Source organism: Bactrocera oleae, chromosome 5 (genome assembly GCF_042242935.1).
Source record: "Bactrocera oleae isolate idBacOlea1 chromosome 5, idBacOlea1, whole genome shotgun sequence".
Taxonomy (NCBI): domain Eukaryota; kingdom Metazoa; phylum Arthropoda; class Insecta; order Diptera; family Tephritidae; genus Bactrocera; species Bactrocera oleae.
In genome coordinates, this window is record NC_091539.1 from 41902309 (window position 1) to 41924387 (window position 22079).

A 22079-nucleotide genomic window follows, 5' to 3' on the forward strand; every position below is an offset into this window, starting at 1 on the left:
GAGGCAGTAGGTTTCTTTACGTAGCAAATTTCTTAAATATTTAACCAACATAAATCTTTTTTAAATCTGGTCATTTGAATGCTTATATTAAGTAATTAATATATTTCCCCGATTTAGTTAACTAAACAGCTTTTTAAGGGTTGTAATTAATTATAAAATATTTTCAGACTCAAACTTTCATAAACGTACATATGTACAAGTGTTTACATTTTTTTGCTAATCGTAATGTAATAAAAAGTTTGTCGCATTAATTTTGTTAAATGAGATTTTTTTAATCGTTTGTCACATCAGCTTTGTATAATGCAATTTTTAAAAAGGTGGCAGCCCTCTATAAAAAATTATGTAAACTCTTCTCAAACTTTTTAAATTGCAATAATTCATTTATCTTATCAAATTTAAAATTTTAAGTTAGGTGGCAACCCTTCAAACAACATTATGTAAACTTTTTGCAACCTTTTTAATTTAATACCCACATTTTCAAAATTTGTTTAATTGATCATAATTGCATTAAACATTTTGGAAAAAGTGGCAGCTCTTAAATTTTTTAATTAAAATAACTGAAGAATTAACTTTACACTTGCCGATATTTAAATCTCCACGCTTTTACGGTACCAAGCAATCACTTTCCATTTTGCAATCTCAATACAATCTACTTAACTGCTGAGGCACTATAAATTCAGGTGTTAACTACAACAACAAACACAACTAAGTATTTGAGTGTAAGTATGCGTTAGTAAAAGCATTGTAAGGATCAGTGACGTAACTAAAAGGACAACTATACAGTGACCTATAAATGCAAACGCCGATAGGTCATTTGTCTAAGAGTATTTGTAGATATTTATATGTTATTGCAAGTGTGTTTAACTATCAACAACACATGCGTTTGGCTAAATAACATTAGACTATGTCAATCTGCTGTAGTGTATCATACATATATACACACATATACAGCAGCAGCGCACACACACAAACCAAACACCAAGTGGCAATATTAACTGCTTCAATGTCTCCAGCAGCTGGCTGCAACGTCTGGAGGGGAGAGTTCGCCGCCTGACTTGACGCTCATGCATAATTCAGCAAAGTGTTCCTTACACTTAACGGAATGCCAATGCAATTTCACAATCACAATAACAATGGATGCATTGCGCTTGTAAATTTGTTCACATTGTTGTTGTTTTTATTGCTGTTATTGTAGTTGTTGTACTCGATATCAACATCGAATTCGTTGGAAATGGAATATGTAAGCCACTGAATGCGTTAGCAAGCAATTACTATAGGAAACAATAGCAAAATAATCCGAAACCGAAAATATATTGAGAACATAATATTCGACAAAATGAATTAGAAATTTAAATTGTTACGATTAAAGGTTAGTTGTGAAGCTTTCGTAGACTTAGGGCACAAATTATTTTAATATTTATACAATTACTTGGTTGCGCAAATCAATTCTGGTGCCTCTAACACCCCAAGCAACTCCGTTGCTAGCGAAATACAAGGTGCATTCCAAAGTAAACAGGACTTAAAAAAAAAAAGACAGAACAAATGGTTTTATCGGCAAAATCAATTAATTTTATTCAAAATAGTCTCTTTCTGCTTTAATAGTGCCATATCAGGTGAATACTGGGAGTGGTTGATTGTTCAAATGTGATTTTTGGTCAAATAATCGGCCACAAGCGTCGATCGATGAGACGGCGCATTATCGTGCAACAAACGCCAACTTCCATCTTCGCGATATTCGGGCCGAACACGTGGAATACGGCACACCAAACGCTTCAAAACTCCAAGGTAGAATACCGCATTAAATTTTTGGCCGGGTGGAACAAATTCTTTGTGGACAATACTCTTGGAATCATAAAACCAAATCAGCATTGTCTTCACTTTTGACTTCTCCAGGCGCGATTTTTTGGGTTTCGGCTCATTTCTCGTTTATGTCCTCACGACCACTTTGAAAACGTCGAAACCACTCGTGCACTCTGCTACGGGATAGGCTATCATCGCCATAAACTTGTTTCATCAATTGAAACGTTTCGGTAAAAGTTTTACCAATTTTAAAACCAAATTTAATGTTGGCTCTGTGTTCGAAGCTCATTTTCGCACCGATGACAAAAACATACTGACACTTAAAACGCAATAACTTCACTTCTGAAATTTTTACTGGAAGTCGATAAAGGATAGCAGATTCTAACGCACTAGTCGACATATAGATGGCGCCACTAGAGTTTACGTTTTTACTGTTTACTTTGGAACGCACCTTGTATAATAGAATTTATACCATATAACGGTAGTTTCTAACGCAGCGAACGAATAGATAAAATATAGATTTGCAGACGAATTACTCAAGTCTTTTCTATTTGCTCATATGCTTGACTTCGTAACCTATAACTTGCGTAAAAGTCAAGGTCTACAATTAGACTCCGAAAAAGAGGGAATTTTAATGGCTCTGGCCACTTATAAACATTTAATCAACAAATCTAGCTGAGTCTCGGTGGAGTCGATCCCTGACTTGCTCAACTAGTCGGCAAACGTGGCATAAATGGAACTGTCTAATTGGTAGACATACCAGCAGGCTAGGAGGTCTCCTATAAACCTAGGTGCGTCATCAGACAGCTACCTTACCCACTTACCGAATACCCTCTTCTTTGCATATTCCCTCAAAGCTAATTACTTAATTCGATATCATTTTATTTCAACCTCTTAGGACCGGATCTACTGGTAGATATCTGTAAAATAGTATGTATTTGGACAGGTTTGGCTTAAGTGAGACATTGGTATTACTATGGACAAGCGATACATCGCCCCTACACTCAATGATTAACCCTTTATTTTTTGAAAGACTTCGGTGAATTTGTAATCTTATCCATAACTTATTCTTAATAATTTCTTTTCATATTATTTTAAAGCATATTAAATACTATTGTGACAAGACCTTCACAGAGTTTAATTTGTTGTTGCGCGTACGATTTTGTTGATCTGCCAATCCTATTGGTTGTTCTTGGCGTAGCGTGCCTTTTTATTGTCAAATAGCTTCGTGCATAACACGAAGCACAAAAGCTCCAAAAGTTTATGTACACATATGAAAGCATAAAAGTTTTTTTATTGTTCGAAAACTCAAGCCATTTGAAATTCGAATCAGCTGAATTATATACCATGGCTTGTTAACACCTAATATAACGGTAAATAACTGAGTTTTTCTTATCAGAAGCTACTGTATTATTACATAGCTCTAAAAACCTTAAGCTTGTTCTTGTATTTTTCTAGTGATTTAAAGAATAAATTCATTTTCAACCTGATGACCCAATAACTTCTATTTTTGTATATTTTCATGAATATATTCAAAAGTGTTTGGAAATAAGGGATGATCGTTTCATCGATTAATTGTAGGTTATATTTTCAATGACTCTACACAAGTAAACATCTGGCTAAGAATTCCAACTTCTTTTTGCGGATAATTTGAGGTAATCTAGGTATTTGACGTTAAAACCGTACTTGAAATTATGGTTAATTCTAACCTCAAATTGATCATACAGAATATATATCGTTTGAACAGAAAGTCGTCAGCCATCACGTGTCCTTAGCTTTTGCATTTATTACAACGATTTTAAGAAAGACATTTCCAAAATCGAGATGAGCAATATATCACCGATAGTTGAGGACATCTGTCAAAGAAAATTTTAAAGAATTTGGGTTTCGTATTTGACATATCCTTAGCAATATTAAGTTTGCCACGAAGTTTGTAACCGCCAGAAGGAAACGTCGAAGACTCTATATATAAATTACCACCACGACGAGCTGAATCGATTTAGCCATGTCCGTATGTCTATATGTATATACGCGAACTTGTTCCTCAGTTTTTGAGATATCCATCTGAAAATTTGCAAACGTCCTGTTTTCCTAAAAAGCTCAATTGGCGGAATGGACGATATCGAACTACTGTAGCATATAGCTGCAAGTTCTTGTATGGAAAGTTTCTTCATTTAACGAGATATCTTCAAGAAATTTGGCATGAGTTATCGTTATTTGTTATAACCTAAGGCAACAGTTCAATCTCAACAAAAATTGTTCAGATCATGTTACTATAGCATATAGCTGCCATACAAACTGAACGATCAAAATAAAGTTCTTGTAAGGAATGCTTTTTATTTGCGAAGGGTATTATAGCTTCGGTGCAGTGCAGTTAACGCTTTTTCTTGTTATGTATTTAAGTATGTCCCGATTTTGCTTGTGTGTATTGAGTTATTGTTTAATTTCTGCTTTGCTTCCCGTTTCCACTACAGTTAGTTAGTAGCCAGTTTAATTTCTTCTTTATTTATTTGCGCATTTGAAAGTGAGGTTCATTCTAACACATATTTCTTTTTGTTTTACAATTTTGCAGCACCAACACCAGCAACAGATGCCCCGGCTGATAGGGCACAGCGTTGCAATACCGAAGAGTGTCAATTGCCATATTGCTTCTGCTCAAAGGATGGCACACAGATTCCGGGTGGTTTGGATGCGGAAAAGGTAAGTGCAATAAGAGAGCAAATAAAACAAACCTACATAGGTGCTAAGCGACTCGCAAAGCTTCGAAATAATAGTCAAATATACACAAGTATGTAGGTATCGGTTGAGCTGTGCAACATATGACAACAACGTTAAGCGGCACCAAGCGCTGCTCTATTATATTGTTGCCATTTTCTAGCTAACGCCAGCAAACCGTATCATAAATGCATAAATAAGCAACTTGGCATCACGGGAGCGTAAGGTGCCACCATAACGTTTGATTTCCTGCAGCCAAATGCTGCAGCTCTACCTTTTCACTTGACGCTCTTAGCCAGCATATTCCCGCTGTTTGGTATATTGCAAATATTTGTTTTATGAGGAATGGTGATATTTAACAAATCTAACGGAAATTTAGAAGCTACAGTTGCATATTTAAGTTCCGTCTTTCAAAATCGATTTGGTTTCCGTTATATCAGCGGGAGAAAAGTTTAAAGGAAGTATGCACAAAATAAGAGTTCTTAGGGATTTAATTATTTAATAATCAAAGAATTGTTCATCTATTGGGTAGGAAATGAATAGCCTCCTTGCAAGAAGTTGCTTAGCTTTAATCGACTTCTAGCCATCTCTAGCTATTGTTCTAGAATGTTGTCCTGATCAAATAAGATAGACAATTATGGCTTAGTATACTCACATTTCTATGTGTAAGCTTTCAATACTATAGCTGCTGAGCTTTTCATCTGAAATAGACATATATTGAACAATTTAAAACAGCAGTCACTTCTGAAAACGGCACTTCACCCCGAAGAACTTTACCGTATCCTAGAAAAAAAAAATTAAAATAAAAAAACTAAGAAGGAAAAAACCAAAATAAATAATGGGATATCCGAATGCATATTTCATTTCGCCATTTCATGATTCACCATTAACCAAACTTCTAAGACAATAACATCCAGTAGATGTCGCAAAATGGATGCTTGGCAAAGTAGCTCCGAACCTTACATTCATTAAACGATAATGAAGAATTTGTATTAAAACACGTGAAAATATAGATTCAGTCTGTGACAAATTTGATCATTCGGTAAAATGTTAGCACAGACTCAATTTGGATACAATGATAGCCACGTAATATACGGGACTATTAGTTAATTGGCACTTTATATAACGGTTACTCTTCAATCTGATATATTTTGATGCCTCAGAACAACAGTGACTCTTACAACTGTATACGTTGTTGTATTTGTTATGAATAATGATATAAAAGAAATGTGAATGAAAAGGGGATCGATTCGCGTTCATTAACTATTTATGAGCTTTCAGAACAGAAATTGATGAGCAAACTACTGAGGTTAATAATATTCAACATTTTCTCCTACCACTTTCTCACTCTCTTTATCTCTCCCTGTCGTCGTACTCTCTCTACCTATTTCATTTTTTGCGCCTATACACTTTATAATCTCTCTCTTCATCATATTTCTCACTTGATCCCTTCTCTTCTCTCTGTATCTCTCTTGATACCAAAAAATTAAAAGTTTGCGCACTTTCTTTCGACAGTCGCTGTTAGAGGAAAATGGCGTATATTTATTTTCTTCTGACTTTCTTTCTTTGCAGATATTTCATTAGTATCCCACAGAACATTTTGACAGCTGAAAAGTCTTCTTGTCATTATTAAGCTGCCCGCTATTCCGACAATTCTGTTTTTATAATCAAAAATATTTGATATTTTTCTTATTTATTGAATCTGTAATAAAGTCTTATATCTAATAAAGTAAATCTAAATCTTATATCTTATACATGTAAGATAGCCAGCAGAGTAATTGCGAATCGAAGACAACTTATATTTACTAATTAATATTAAGAAAAACGCGAAAGTGAAATAAAAAATAAAAACTTCTTGTCATAGATTTTGTGCTCCTGTTTTTCTATTGGTTCCGTTGAAATCAGTTTTTTGTTTCAAAAAAGTCAAATAAAACCGTAAAATTATTATTATTTAAGCACTCCTCTAGATCAATTTAAACTCCAGATTTGAATTACTATCAAATGAATATTTTTTCATATATTCCACGGTTATTAAACTAAGCTCATTGACTGGCGAATAATCCTTTTCTACAGATAAAGTATTTATTTCGATTGTTTAATGACATTTATTTCTCATGCTAACGTTTATAAGAACTATAATCCCTCAGTCTTTATAGGTATATGTGTACATGCACTAATGCATATGTGTGCGTTTTGTGGTGGCTATGAGGATAAATAGCTAGCAGCAATTGACAGCCAATAGTTAGATAGCAGAAGTGCGAGAGAGAGATCAATGTACAAAATTAATCTCTTATTTGTGGTTAATTAAGTTATAATTAATAAGTTTTATAAGAAGTACGATGCAAAAACTATGATCCTAATGATAGAATAACTCACTTACATATGTATACGTATATTAGTCGAGGCGGCATTGGAATGTATGTGAGTGTAAGTAGAAACATACATACGTTCTGGGAGCATATGACGTATGATAAATTCTCGTATAAGTATGAAGTACGAACAGCGAAAATTTGACAGAGCGTTTGCGGAAGTCTTCTTGCCTGTATTACACACATACATATGCACAGACCCAGATATGTGTATTTATACATATATTGTGAGTAGTTATCATTCCATCATGATTATTACTGCAGTAGAAGCGTAATCTTACCTCATTTTGCTATCATATAGTTATTTATACACATTAGGGTGGTACTGAAAAAATTAAATTAACGTTGTTTTCGGTCACAGGGCTATAATCGGTAAGACGAAGACCAACGATTTTACATAAAATTATTTATGCTGTTTAAAGTTGGGAAAGACATGTTGCACAGTGGGTCAAAATTGAGATTCCTCTATTCAAAAAATTACAAAAAAAATTAATCTTAGCGTCGAATCGGAACTAAAAAGTATGTGGAATAAATATTCGGCTTAATAGTTGAGTTGTAAGAAATCTGCTTTAAAAAAATCATCCTAGATTTAAGAACCACCCGTACCTGTTTCAGGTAAATGATTATGGCATACTTCTATGTAAGCACATATTTTGTTGTTAGTTGTTGACGGTTGTTTTGATTGAGGTTCTCAAATGCAGCTACTTGCTGCATTACACTTCGCTACACTTAATTATTTTTGGCGCAAAGTTTGCCAAAGTAGCACCGCTGCATCGAGCGAAAGGAGTAGTGTGTACGAGTATGCCGGCAAATTAAAATTCAAATATCAGGTTTCTGCTTTTCCAGTATAACAATTTTAGGTTCAAATTTTTTACGTGCTTTTACCGCGGTAGTTATTAGCAATGCTTAGAAGAAACCAGCTACTTGAAAACTTATTATTTAAATATGGCAAGAATTACGTGCATTAGTCACTCAAGTGGAAGCGCATTTTAAGTTTATTTAAAAGGAGTTTAATAATAGCGAAAGGCTAAATGTTTTGAAATTTTTAAAATTTCGAGCTATAAGGCGGATGAGGCACAACCTCATAGTCGATATTTTCAAAATATATAGTTTCTGATCGTATTGCAACATAAGGCGAGGCATTGTCATGGTAGAAAATTGTTACCTTGTGTCTAGTCTAGAATTTTGGAAATCGCTGTTGGTCTGATTCTTTTACTTATGACCTTTGTATTAAGGGTTGTCGTAATAGATCCATTTTTCACCATCATTCACATTCCGATGAAAAAAAGAATTATCTTTGTAGCGTTTAAGCAGCATATTAACAGTTTGAAATAGCTGCTTAAGTGACTCCGAAAAATTCTGCGAGCTCTTTTCGTATTTGACAACAATCTTCATCCAGTTCCTCATATTAAACATTTTTTGGCCGCCCAGGACGTTCTTCGTCTTCCGAAGATCACCACTTTTAAATGCAAATCACATTTTTTGACTTTTGCTCGGCTAAAGATTACCATAAACTTGTCTGACTTGACTTTCAGCTGAGGTTTTTCAGTACGCTTTTATTAGCTTGGATTGTATGTATGTATGTAATGGAATCTTAGAGCTCAATTTTCACCGGTTTCCAGAAGTCTGATCAACTTGAAACTTTCCAAACGTGTCAAGGACCGATGACAATGCAATAATTTGATAACAGTTTCGCATTACTTTAAAGGTGGGCGCAACCCCTCCCTTAAAAGGTTTAATGTTTATATCTTAAATAAGGCGAAAGCTAACTCAAGCAAAATCAGATAATAATCACGCCCACTCTCCATATAACAGTTATGTTAAAATGTACTATAAGTGCGATAACTGACGAAATAAATGCGCCATAAGCATTAATTTTCACAAACAAGATGGTAGGGAAGAGCTTTAAGGGCGGAGGTTTAAAAATTCCTTTAAAGTGTGTTTTTTAGTTTTTTAAACTATAATTTATTATTTCGTATTAAAGAAATGAAGAAGCACTCCCCACAAAAACAAATTTTCAAGCTCAAAGGTAGATATATTTAACTGAAAAGTATTATTCTTGCTTAGGCTCACACTTAAGTCACACAAGGCCAGTAGCATTCCAACGCATGTTCAGAATATTGGAACAATGTTATAACGATGAGTTCTATAAATAAAATTAACTATATACGCACAAATTTACTAAATTCAGAATTGTTTTTGATTTTAACAAAATAATATTATTTAAAAAAAAATTATTTACGGTTTACGTTTACATTTTTGAGTAACTAAATTTCGTCGCATTTGGAGTGATGATAAATCACAAGCGATTTTTTAAACGCCGACGAAATGAAGTCGGCCATAATTTTATAGCCGTTGGTATAGAGCCATGTTTAATGAATTTTCCGCACCTGAATTAGAGAATGTTGGTGTGGAGGATATTTAGTTCCAACAAGACGGCGCTACATGCCATACAGCCAACGAAACAATCAATTTATTGAAGGAAACTTTAGTGAGTGATTTATCTGGTGTCGCCTGTGGCGATTCAACACCGCTGGACTATTTTTTGTGGGGTTATGTAAAGTCGCTTGTCTACGCAGATAACCCGGATATGATTGACGCCTTGGAATACTTGTAGAATATTCGGCAGGATATAGCTGACAAATGGCCCCAATTGCTACAAAAAGTGGTAAAAAATTGGGACTCGACTGAAATTTATTCGAGCCAGTCGCGACGGTCACTTATCCGAAATCATTTTTAAAACATAACGGTAAGCCCGTATTTTTGTATAAAAGCTTAATTCTTGGCTATAACATTAAATTTTTTTAATACTTCTCAAAAACCACTTGTCTAAAAACACACTCTTTATATACATGACATGCAGAAAAATAATTTGGTAATGATCGGAATATTTATCTCCGAGTATCGATTTCAAATGTTATTATAATCTTCTGAAAGGTATAACATAGCGAATTATGAAAAAAATCGTTTTCGAAATTTCACACTGAGTTGAAAATCACTTGAACATTTTAGCCGTCCCGAATAATTATCGTAAGTCCTTATGTAAAAATCCATGTTTTTATTCCTGAAATATAAAATTTTGTAATTAACTAATTTTATTAGCAATGCAACCTCGTGCCCCTAAAACCACTGAAAACTAAAATCTTTCGACTTAAATAGCAAACATACTTGTATAACCTTAAAAAATAAAATAACGCACCGATAGTGTGCCTTCAACTTTTTTCCACTAACTCCAAACGAAACCCAATCGCCACAAATAAAAGAATTAAGTCGCCTGAAATTGCAATCTCAGCTTCCTTGCATATTTTAATGCTGCAAATATACCAGCGCGCTGAGCGCTCTATTATTCCCGCAACACACAAACCACTTTATTGCCACAACTACTAGACACCGCTTACAAGTTCAATCTGCAACCAAAGCTAAGCGGCACTCCACGCGAATGAGACCGCGCGAACGCTGGCTGCAGATGCATACAAACATTTCCAATCGACCATTAAATATTGCAAGTTGGCGCTGCCACAAATGCGACGAACACGCGATAGTGTTGCAAGCGACGATTAATGACAGCGCTGTCTGACGGAGGAGTGCTGCAATTCACACCACACTTTTTTCCTTATTATGAATCGGGGTACTTGCAGTTTGGAAGCGTCGAGTTTTTCTTACGAATTTCCTTGCTACTCTTTGAATTTTTAGTGCTATTACTTTCTTCGTTCTTTAATTTTTTTCCAATTTTTTGGTTTGCACTTCCATTTGCGTTTAGGTTGACAGTTGCACGACGTTAAGTGCAACACAAATCTCTCACTCACCTCTCTCTCTTTCTCCCCCTCTCCTGTGCTGCGCTGTGCTACATAAACTCACGCATTTTCATAGCATACTTAGCGGCGCATAATCAACCAACCAACCAACCAACCAGCCAGCCAAGCCAAGCCATCGAACACTTGCTCACCAATCGCGCTGATTATATGCTGATGGCGCGCTTTATTTGTCCTGAATTTTGCATAATATTGAATGGCATATTTCAATGCGCGCTTCCGCCACGAAAATAAATCACGACCAAACAGCAGAGGGAAAAAACAAGAAAAAAAGAAACGACACCGACAAACAACTCATAAAAATAATGGATGTGTGAAATGAAAGCGAAACGAATGGCATGGCATCGCTATGCGAAAGCCACAGGAAGCGCATAAAATCACCAATGGGTTATTTTTATTTGAGCGCCAGCGATTTTTCAACAAACTCTTATCATTATTATTGCGTTCTATTTTTTTCGTTTTTGCGATATTTATCGATTATTTTTGTCATTCACACAATTTGTGTGGCGCTCTTGCTTTATGGTCAGCTGGTGTTTGCATTTATGCACCGTTATGAGCTTTGATTACGTTCGTGAAGGAGGCGAGCTACTAGTGGAAATCGTAGAAATCGCAGCAGCTGTGTTACGCTCACCGCAAATTGTGGATTTAAGTGTCGTTGAATACTCGATAAGCGATTTATGAGAGTTTGCGTCGTGCAAAAATATGTTGATGACAAGTGTTTAATGTTGTTTGCATACCTCTTAGCGATGAATGATAATATGTATATAATTTGTGTTGAAGTGTGAGTTTATTGGCGTGCTAAAATCAGAGGGTCCTTAAAGCAACGTTTAATAGTTATCTCTCGGATAGCTTATATTAGTTAAAACATAGTTCGTTATTTACCAATTTTTTAAATCAATACTAAGCTATTTAAACAAATGGAATTTGAGATATATTGCGAGTTGGTCGTGAAGTTACTATGTGAGATATATGGATTATATGGTACCAAAGGTTTCTAAAATATTCTAAAACAAGGTGTGGCTCATTACACCCATTTGCATTTATTTTAAATTATATTTATTCTTACTACAATCTTTTTGAATGCTCAGTAGTAAATAATAATTTTTATTATACAAGTTATCATCAATTGAAGATTTCTGTAATCTCTGTGTATAAATATATATTGAACTGGTATAAATACTTTCGTTCTTTTTCTATCTAATTATGCTAGCTTTTCTGACTTATATCAGTTGTTTATTCGATTCGCAACGATAGTCAGAATAGACACTGTCAAGGGTATGAGGCGAGTGAGGTAAAACCACATAGCTGCTGTTTTCAAGATAGATTTTAACCGGCATTGCAACATGAGGCCGACCCTTGTCATGATGGACTATTGTTGCCATATATCTAGTCGCATTTTCCGCGCCGCTTTTCGGCAATCGCTCGCTTCAATTCGGTGAGTTGTTGTCGGTAGCATTCTTCATTAACGTTTTTACCCGGTTTTGAAAGCTCATAATACCTGACACCCTTCTGATCCCATTAAATTCAGAGCATTACCTTTGAGTTATAGTTATTCCGCTACGGCGTTGATTTGGCTGTTTGGCCAGATTTCATATATCATTATTTTTAAATTATGGTTGTTGTAATAAATCTTTTTTTCATCATCATCCACAATCCAATGCAAAAATTTATTATTTTTGTAACCTTCAAGCAGCATATCTGATATGCAAAATCGTTCTTCAACGCCTCTTGGCTTCAATTATATGGTAGGCAATTTACTTGCTTTTAAATGTATCCTACTGCATTCAAACGTTTTGAAAGACAGGTTGGATGACTTCCAAAGATTTTGTGAGCTTTTCTTGTGTTTGATAGCAATATTCATCCAGTAATGCCTGCAGTTCCTCATCTTGCTACTTTTTTGACCGCCCATGACGTTCTTCGTTTTTCCAGCCAAAATCACCCCTTAAAATATACTCGATTACTCCCAATAATACATATAATCTTATAAATTTTTTTTAATAAAGTTTTACCATAGACAAATGTAACCTCAGGTTATTCGTGCTGTTTACTTATGGTTTCTATGAAGTTTATGGAGATGTTTCTGTCAACATTTATCAAAATTGTAACACAATCTCATCAAAGAATGAAGTTTCTAGTTATCGTTAAAGTCTTTACTCATCTTCAATATCACTTTGTCGTCCGGTACAATTCGTTTGCCATAAGTTTGCTAGTATTTGCTAGCATTTTAACTTATTTACTTTCAAAAAAGACACCAACTGTAAGTTTTATAGAATTTTCTAATTTTTTGAAATAAGTATATATTATATTTGATATTTAAATATATCTGCAATATATTTCAGTATATATAACTCTAGCTCTCTGAAAAATCTTTCAGTTTCTTATCCCCGAAGTTCACTCTTATTAACTAATATTGCTCTCAATTGTAGCTAAGAAAAGGAGAAAAGGTGTTATGCTTTGAACATATACTGACACTTAAAACGCAATAACTTCACTTCCAATAGAGGAAACATAAAATTTTTACTGGAAGTCGATAAAGGATAGCAGATTCTAACGCACTAGTCGACATATAGATGGCGCCACTAGAGTTTACTTTCTTACTTTTTTACTGTTTACTTTGGAACGCACCTTGTATAAGGCAAAATAATTTAATACCTTAATTCTATCTTAGCATGATATCCCAAAAAGAAAGCAAGTATATAAATCGAATCAACTCAGTTAACTGCTTCAACTGACGCGAGTGATCAAAATAAAAACTTTTCAGAATTTCTACGACTGAACCAAGCTTTTATTAATTATGTTGAGGTAGTCTTCTCGTTCTTGACACTCTAACTCATATGAAAGCGTCAAGTAAATTGCTTGCATAAATTAAACACACTTTTCAATTACCAAAACATCTGCTACTGTGATTTTTAAAGCTCAAAATACTCCGAACACAATTTGCTCGCACAAACAATTTAAAACGCGCCTCAATTTATTGCACCGCAACCGACATTATTTCAATTCCTTGCTCTTTCACTCAACAACCGCCGCTTTTCTTACAGTTCTGTATTGGTTTCGATTAAAAAAGAAAGTAAAAGAAAACAAAAAGGCAAAATTGTGCTCATAAATAACTTTTATGTATTAAGCGAAATTGATATTTTACCATTTCCGATCAGCGCAATTCATTTTCATTCTTACATTTCCGCACTTTCGCTTGCCAGCCGTCCTGCCGACGATGCGGCGCACGCAATGCGCCACTCACCGCTCACCGTCCTATATCAAGCGTGAACAAATCGTTCAATTGCTGCTTGGCGCGCACGTCGCAGCTTTGCGGTCAGACGGCAGACTCCCGCCAGGACCAGCGACAAACCGCAAGCGGCACAAAGCCAATGCACAGACGAAGCCGACCGGGACGAAAACTGTGGAGAGGGAGATGAAAGAGACTACCATAAAGTCTACGTGCATACACACACACACACACCCACACTTAGAGTTGTATGCTGGCGAACACGCGCCGGCAAGCGAGCAATAAATTATGTTGTGCTGATTATTTTAAAATTACTTGCAATTGATGTGACTTCTTTTTATGCATCTATTTTCCGTTACATCTTTGTATTTTATAGTTTTCTCCCTTCACTCCCTCCTCTTGCTTCTGCAGCGCAATTAAAGTGTTTTCTTAGTTTTTATTTGCGCATTTCTTCGCTGTTTTTGCTTTGTTCTTGCTATTTCTTGTGCTTTGTAATTTTTTCTGTCGGTTTTTCTTTTCCTGTGTACTCATTTTCGTGCCTTTAACGCGATTTCTTAGTCAGCAAAAAGTGCCGCGTGCTCATCTAATTAAGTCCGTGCGCTTTGAATATCGCATTGCATTGTTGTTTTTGTGCTTATTTGTGCGATTGGCTGTATGTTCGCTCTGCTTCGTTTTCAATTGATTGATTTTGCTTGATTTTCCCTTTGTTGTGTAAAGTGCAAAATAAGTTTTTTTCTCCAATTACCATCATTTTCATTGCAATTACCGTTACTTTTATAATATTTTTGCTATTTTTATATCTTGTAGATTCCACAAATTATCCTGCTAACTTTCGATGGTGCTGTAAACCTGAATAATTACGATCATTATTTGAAAATCTTCAACGGTAAGCGCACGAATCCAAATGGCTGTGTAATTCGTGGTACTTTCTTCATGTCGCATGAGTACAGGTGAGTGGGTACATACCCAGATATATCCATATACAGTATTGACCTTGAAAGTATTTTACAAAATATTTTAAAAGAAAATCCAAAATCAAAATATTTTAAGAGATAAATATACAAAAAAAACGTTAGCTTCAGCTACACCGAACCCCTGCACCGGTGCATTTCCGATAGTACCATATATAAAAAGTCTTTATCTTTAAACAAGATAAAGGTAAAGATAAATATAGAGATAAATACAAAGTTAAAGATAAAGATAACATATCGCGCTCGGTAAAAATTGAACAGATATAGGAAAAACGAAACTCATTACTCTTCAGCCCACGACTTGTAACTCAACATGCCCGTATTCAACACACTTTAGTTCGCTACACTTAAAATCACCACAGTTCAGTTTTTAGTCTTTCTTTGTGCGTAGTTTGAACAGTAGTTAAATTTTATTTATAAATATCAGCCTTTCGTTTTTATGAATCATTCTTTTCCTCTCCCGAGTTCAGCAAAACCACTCTTTTTGTATATCGTTTAATTTAAGGAAAACTTATCAAAAAGTTATATACGTTAAAGTACGCAATTTGTTCTAAGATTTCTAAAACAGTAAATGCTATTATATTGTGTCTGTATACCAAATTTTGGTTCAAAGCTAATTTAAACTTACAATTCCGCCAGCATATCGCAATTAAAATGATATGGACGCAAACAGCTTTGGCTACTTAGATGTCATTATATCTCAGAAAATCACAAATTATAGATATATGAGACAAAGTAGGACACACAACCGAATAACAAGTAAGTTTCCGAAGCCCTAATCAGAGTTGTTCAGAATGACTGACTTTTATAACCGCCACGAGGAATAATTTAGTTTGCGGAAATGATTTTCTATATAACCCAAATCGTTGACCGTCACATCGACATGAGCCAAGTCAAGTTCTGAGGCAAGTTATGGATGGTAAAATGAATGCAGTGTTTTTATTGAAAGCCTTCAGGAAAAAGGACACTTTTTCTGAACTATATGAACAACTTCTCAAAACCTTTTTTAAATGTATGACTAGTGGTTGGTACAAACTTTAATAAATTCTGACTCAAAAAGTAATTATTTTCCCAGTCACCCTCCCGAATAAATGAATTTAAGCAATAATTATTGTATGCCACTTAAGGTCATTTCTCCAAACAAGAACCCTCATTTCCAAATGCGTTAAGCTTACACGACTCAAATTTGTGCGAACTTGCTGAAAGCAGACGAGTTTGCGCAAACAGCAGCACATCAGCACTTTTGACTGACACATGCTAGCGAGTCCAATCAGACGCTGTCTCACACACACGCGCGTATTGAGCATACAGCAGCGGGCATCGTTCGTATCGCCAATTGAAGTGGCAACAAACTTTTCAGCACATCCTTCATATGTATGTATACGTAAAAAAATTTAAAAGTTACGTATACGCCCCGGCGGCGCGCTTAACTGACTTTCAATGAACAACACTGTCAAGCATATGCAAAGGCGCTTGAGGCTACTACTGTGATAAATGAGCAAACTTCAACTTGCATGCAATATTTCGCATACAACTCGTGCAACAACAGCAACTGCAATGTGAACAAATACAATAAAATAAACTTATAATGCTGGCAGCAAGCAGAAATTATTTTTAGCGTAACGCATTTGAGAGGCAATAGTTGGAGAAAATGCTAGCATGGCCGGCAAAAAGTATAACGTTGAATTTTTAAATGTTTTACTTTTTTTTTGTGGTATGTGAGTTTATGCCAATTGCGAAGTGGGAGAAACCTTTAACTTTTTATTGTTAATAAAACAATTTAGAAAATACTGTTTCTCTAGAAGTTTACAAGGCTATCTCACATTATTTATAAGAATATTGAAATATCTTCTGAAATTTTTACCTTTTATATTTTTTGAATGACAGAAATATCTTGCAGTCGTTAAACCTTGACTATACCAACAAACATTCAATATATTTGTTAAACTTTAGCTCAGTGAGCTTAAATTCAAGGTCTAATATTTGAAGAGTGAATGTCGAGTGAGCCCTAGCCCCCAAACTAGCCCAAGTGTTGTTGATATGAATTAGGGGGATTCTCCCTTTGCGAAGTTGGATTAAAATCACATATATTACTGGTACTCACAGCCGTCAGGGCCAGTTTATTATACAACATTTTAGTTATAAAAAGTATAGGAACTAACCTATATAATCCTATATAATCCTGTGCTGAAAATTTTATATTCTTAAATGTAGCGACAAAATGGTTTTATATGGTAAGGAAAGTGCTTGTGAACTAGAATTGATACCAAATGTGCCAGAGTGACACTAGTTCAGAGCTAAAGTATTTTTTTACATGTTAGCACTTCCGTGGGTATAAATTTGAATGAGAATACGCAGGAAAATTCTCTATCATTTGTAGCAATGTGTGGTCTGTGGCCACAGCTAACCACAATTGGATTGCCCAACATTCTAAATTAAATATTTTATCAATGCAGTCGAAGAGGTTATATTGCATCCAACGCATATGACAATTATAAATGATGCATATGTAGGTTGGTATACTTAGACAAAATATATTTTAACATAAAATCAAAGCGGCACCATGCAGTTTAAACAGATTACGAGTATATTTGATTTACTTCAAAATATGCCTCATTGCACCCTGAACGAAGACTTTATAATACATATATATATTAGGGTGGAGCGCAAAAAAAAATTTTTTTTATCTTAGCCTGATTATAAAATAAGAAAATTTTTGGAAAAAACATTTTTTTAACATCTAGAGGCCCACTCACTTTTAAAGTAAATTTCGAGGTAAAATTTTTTTTGAACAAAACAATTTTTTTTTTATTTATACTCTTCACATTTATATAAAAATTACCGAATTTGACGGTTTTTGACTCAAAATTTAATTTAACGCTTAAGGAAAGCATGTTGTCATTTAAGACTTTTTTTTAAATTTTTTCCAATAATGACCACAAATTTTTGTTTTTAAGTTTGAAATATATATATCAATGCTCACCATGACAAGCTGAGTCGATTTAGCCATATCGGTTCGACGCGAACTAGTCTCTCAGTTTTTGAGATATCAATCTGAAATATATTCATCAAAAAGCTGCTTGTTTGTAGGAACCACCGATATCAGACAACTATAACATATAGCTACCATAAAAGCTGAACGATCGGAATAAAGTGCAAAAAATTTGGCCTGGATTATTGTCTAAGGTAATGGTGCTATCTACCAGGCAATTATTCTGATCGGATCATTTGACCATATAGCTGTTACACAAACTAAACGATCGGAATCAAGTTCTTTTAAGGAATCTTTTGTATTTGTGAAGATTATTATAACTGCAATACAACCGAAGTCAATTTTTTTTTTAAGTTTTATTAAAAAAAACATCTTTATATCTGAGAATATATGTAGATAAGGGTCTTTGTTTTTTGTTGATTTTTTTATTGCCGACGCCCCCCAAAAATTCAGTTTTTGCTCTAAAAAAACATTATCTAAAGTAAAGAAGCTCTTTTTGATATTTCGCATTAAGGATTTCTTTTTATATTTCGCTATAAACAAGGAAATCTACAACTTCAAAAAATTAGTATTCTAAGGCAGAATTTTTCAGCTTACAAAATATTTTTCTAAGAAATCATCTTTTTGAAAGTTATACACAGTGAAATTTATACATCAAATGTACTGAGTATTTAAACAAGTGATTTATAAATTCTTTGTTGCTCATACGACATGGTGTGCTGTTAAAAACTAACTTCTTCAAAAAAAATCAACTTGGAAAATAACACACTGCTGTACATGTACTGACTTTTATATATATATATAATAATTTCATCATATTTCCTCAAACTATTCACTCACATATTCTCACAACCTCCCTCTAATATGGCACATATGTATGTGTAATCTGCTCCGAGCGCACTTCACTTGAACTGCTGAAAAGCGTCGCGAGTTGAAAAAACCAACGCAAATGATTTAATGTGACTGCGTTTCAAATTGTTTCAAGTTATTTCGAGTTGCGTTGATGTCCTGGCGACATAAAATATGGCACTCTCTCCACGCTTTTCGCTTGTCCTCCACACAGTTTTTTTCGCCTGCTTTGGCTGTCAACTACTCTGAACTGTATTTCGGCGCTTTCAACACATTCAAAAATTTGAAACAGCAAGATTTATTTGATATTTCAAGTGTAACTTCGTTTCTACTGCAAAATGTGCGAAAGTTTCAGAGAGTTATATAAGTACAGACCTCCAAAAAAAAGATCCAAATTCAAGTACACTTGTAAAATGTTCTGAGGCATTAAATTTGAAATGTGTGGGCTCTTGAGTACTTGCTCACTTAAGCAGTGACAAAAGTGCGTACGTTGAGTTTTTTTTTTTTTGTTTTGAAGAAAGTTTAACAATTTAAGCATTGAATGTCGCCAATGCCTTTCTCTAAAAGTTAGGCTGAATTGATATGAAAATCAAGAAATATTTTTCACTGAAAAGTAGTGTTTGAACTAAAAAAGCATAACCAACATTTTAAATAATTGGGGTTTAATATTAAAACAACGTAGATTATAAGGTGTTAAGTAAATATCATTTAATCTAAGCACCATTTCATTAAATTTATTAATTTCTGTATTCCTGCTTAAGGTAGTTCATGCTTGAAAACCACCCATTTACACTATAAAATAAAAATTGTGCACGTTAATTGAGAACTGTGGCTTAGCAATTTCTTCTAATATAGGAGATTACGTTGAACCTTTTTTTTTAGTTTTGTATAAGGTAGTAAATCAACATTCGTATAATTTTTTTTTGCTTGTATACAAACCTAGTATTTCTCAAATACTTCGCAAAGTTGTTTTGTAGTCTCCATACTGCTAATGCATGCAATTCTAATGTATTTTACGATGAAGCCCTTTGATCAGCACTCTGAAGAGTGCTGGACTCATTACAGGTTAACTTGCTTGTTTTTTATTATCATCTATTCATACCAGAAATAGCCGCGCATTTTTTCTGACGTAATTCGACTTGAAATAGAAATACTAGATTCAAAGCCTTTGAGATATGTGCTAAATAGGTGGCACCTTTCCTTGTGGCCAAGGCCATTATAGTATTTGTTATGAAATAGGTAATATATTGATTAATATTCCGTTTTAAGGAAGAGATAACTCTGCTATAACATATTTAGTTATCAAGTCGTCTCTTTTGAATAAATTTTTCAGACGACTGGCACCTCTGTAAAAAATTTCAAAATTTCCAATGAAAATACGTGATTTCAACGGTAATGTAAACTAATATGACTGCAAATATACTTGCGGAGGTGATCCAATAATTACATATTTAGAATCAGCGCAATAGCTCGACATAGTGCGTAATGTGTTATTATAACAGATGTACAAGTATAATTAAATATATCGATTTTTTTATTTAACACACTTGATCGTCAAACAAAATTGATTATTTAGTTCCCATTACTTCTGTTTAAATAAAAGGTATATGGTTAACAATAACCTGGTTTCTACTGAGAATATTCACTAAAGAAAGTTAGTTCTGTGTAAAAGTCTAGCGCTTTCTAGCAAGTTTTAGATTTTCGAGTCCTATTTCATATTTTATAACTGCATTCGGTTTTAGTGATCAGTGTTCGACAAATAATGCCAAGACTTCCATGGCTTGTGAGGGACTAATAAGTTTTTCATAACAATTCTTCAACGGGGCATAATAACAGAGGATAAGCTATCTTCAACTTTTTATGATGCTTTGAATAGAAATTTCCTGATTTTTAGCTTTAACTAAAGCAATTATCGATATAAATAATATATACTTAACATTGTACAATATCAACTTAAACTTCAAGAACTCCATCTTCCTACAAGTTGTAATTGATATTTCCTGATTGAAATTCGGATTAATCCAAATATATTTGCATCGATTTAATTAGCTTTTATCTGCGCAAAGCTTTTGCTACGCAGAAGATCAACTCTAAGTATTTCTTTATTCACAAATAGCTTCAGCGGATTTCCCATTCTACAAAATATAGACAACATTAACCGGGAAGACTAAAAGTTTTGCGGCATTAGCTGTAAAATAAAATTTTATGTTTGCATAATTTGAAACAAAAGAATCAACCGCATGCAATAAAGTTACACCAAAAACAAAAAAATAAAAACAACAAAAACAAAAAAGACATCGACTAAGCTGAAATGCAAACAAATCTGCCACAAAATTGAACACTATCTGTACACTCACACACACAAACTAAACCACCGAATGAAGTGAGTGAACTGCGAGTGGCGCGGAGAACGGTGGTCGCCATTGTTGCATGCAACAATAGCTGCAACACAAAATAGAAATTAAATTTGCAAACTTTTTTGGCTGGATTAGATTACTTGTTTACAACACAAAAGTAAAACAAAAGCCGCAGCAATAGCAACAACAACAAGCGCCAAAATAAAAGCAGCCACACATGAATGCGCGCAGCAACACAAACGCTTGAATTGCTGTGTGTGGCTATGCATGTGTTTGTGCAAGCTATGACGAAGAAACGGTGCAATTTGAATATGTTAAAACCTTGGCAAGTGCATTGTTTGATTTTTATTGACGTACACATCCGCTTACCACCACATGCACACACACAGCGAAAGCCAGCACCACCACATATAAGGATATCCTTTACTTTTGTTTAATAAATTATACTGCCATATAAGTTTGTTGCTGTTGCTGTTGCTGCCTGGTGAATAATATATCATTGTTTGGATTTTGGTTTGCAGTTGGAACCGCATACCTATTCTGCATTACAATAGAAATTTAATTATTTTATTATTATTTAAAAGAGTGGCAACTAGCTGCAGCAAGAAGGAAGCAACGATGGGTGATGCCATTCAATAAATGTTTGTTATAATCATTGTTGGTCCATTGTTTCGCCGAGTGTATTAAGGCTGCTTATTCCTGGGACAAAATGTTACAACTGCTTGAGGGGATTTTTAGATTTTTACATACTTGTACATATATAGAATATATCCAAATTGGAGAATATTCTTCGAAAATTTGAAATTGAGCCGGCACAGAAAGTTTTGGAGATATGAGCGTATTTGTAACAATTTCTTAACTTAGTGTAATCGGCTTCGAAACCTTTAAGTGATGAGCAAAATTGCTCCGAAACAGCTAGACCGAACGACTTCTGATTTTCACCCGATCTTCCTAGAGATATGTATATTTGTAAATTATTAAAGTACAT

At 34.4% G+C, this 22079-nt stretch overlaps 1 protein-coding gene across 2 annotated transcripts in view; it reads left to right on the forward strand.

Annotated features, from left to right (window-relative positions):
• Positions 1-22079, forward strand: part of Cda4 (chitin deacetylase Cda4) — a 135520-nt gene that overhangs the window by 80013 nt on the left and 33428 nt on the right. For both annotated transcript variants that reach the window (XM_070110451.1, XM_070110450.1), the window contains exons 4-5: positions 4373-4500; positions 14730-14872. In XM_070110451.1, the coding sequence (XP_069966552.1) occupies positions 4373-4500; positions 14730-14872 (271 nt within the window). The remainder of the gene's footprint in view (positions 1-4372; positions 4501-14729; positions 14873-22079) is intronic.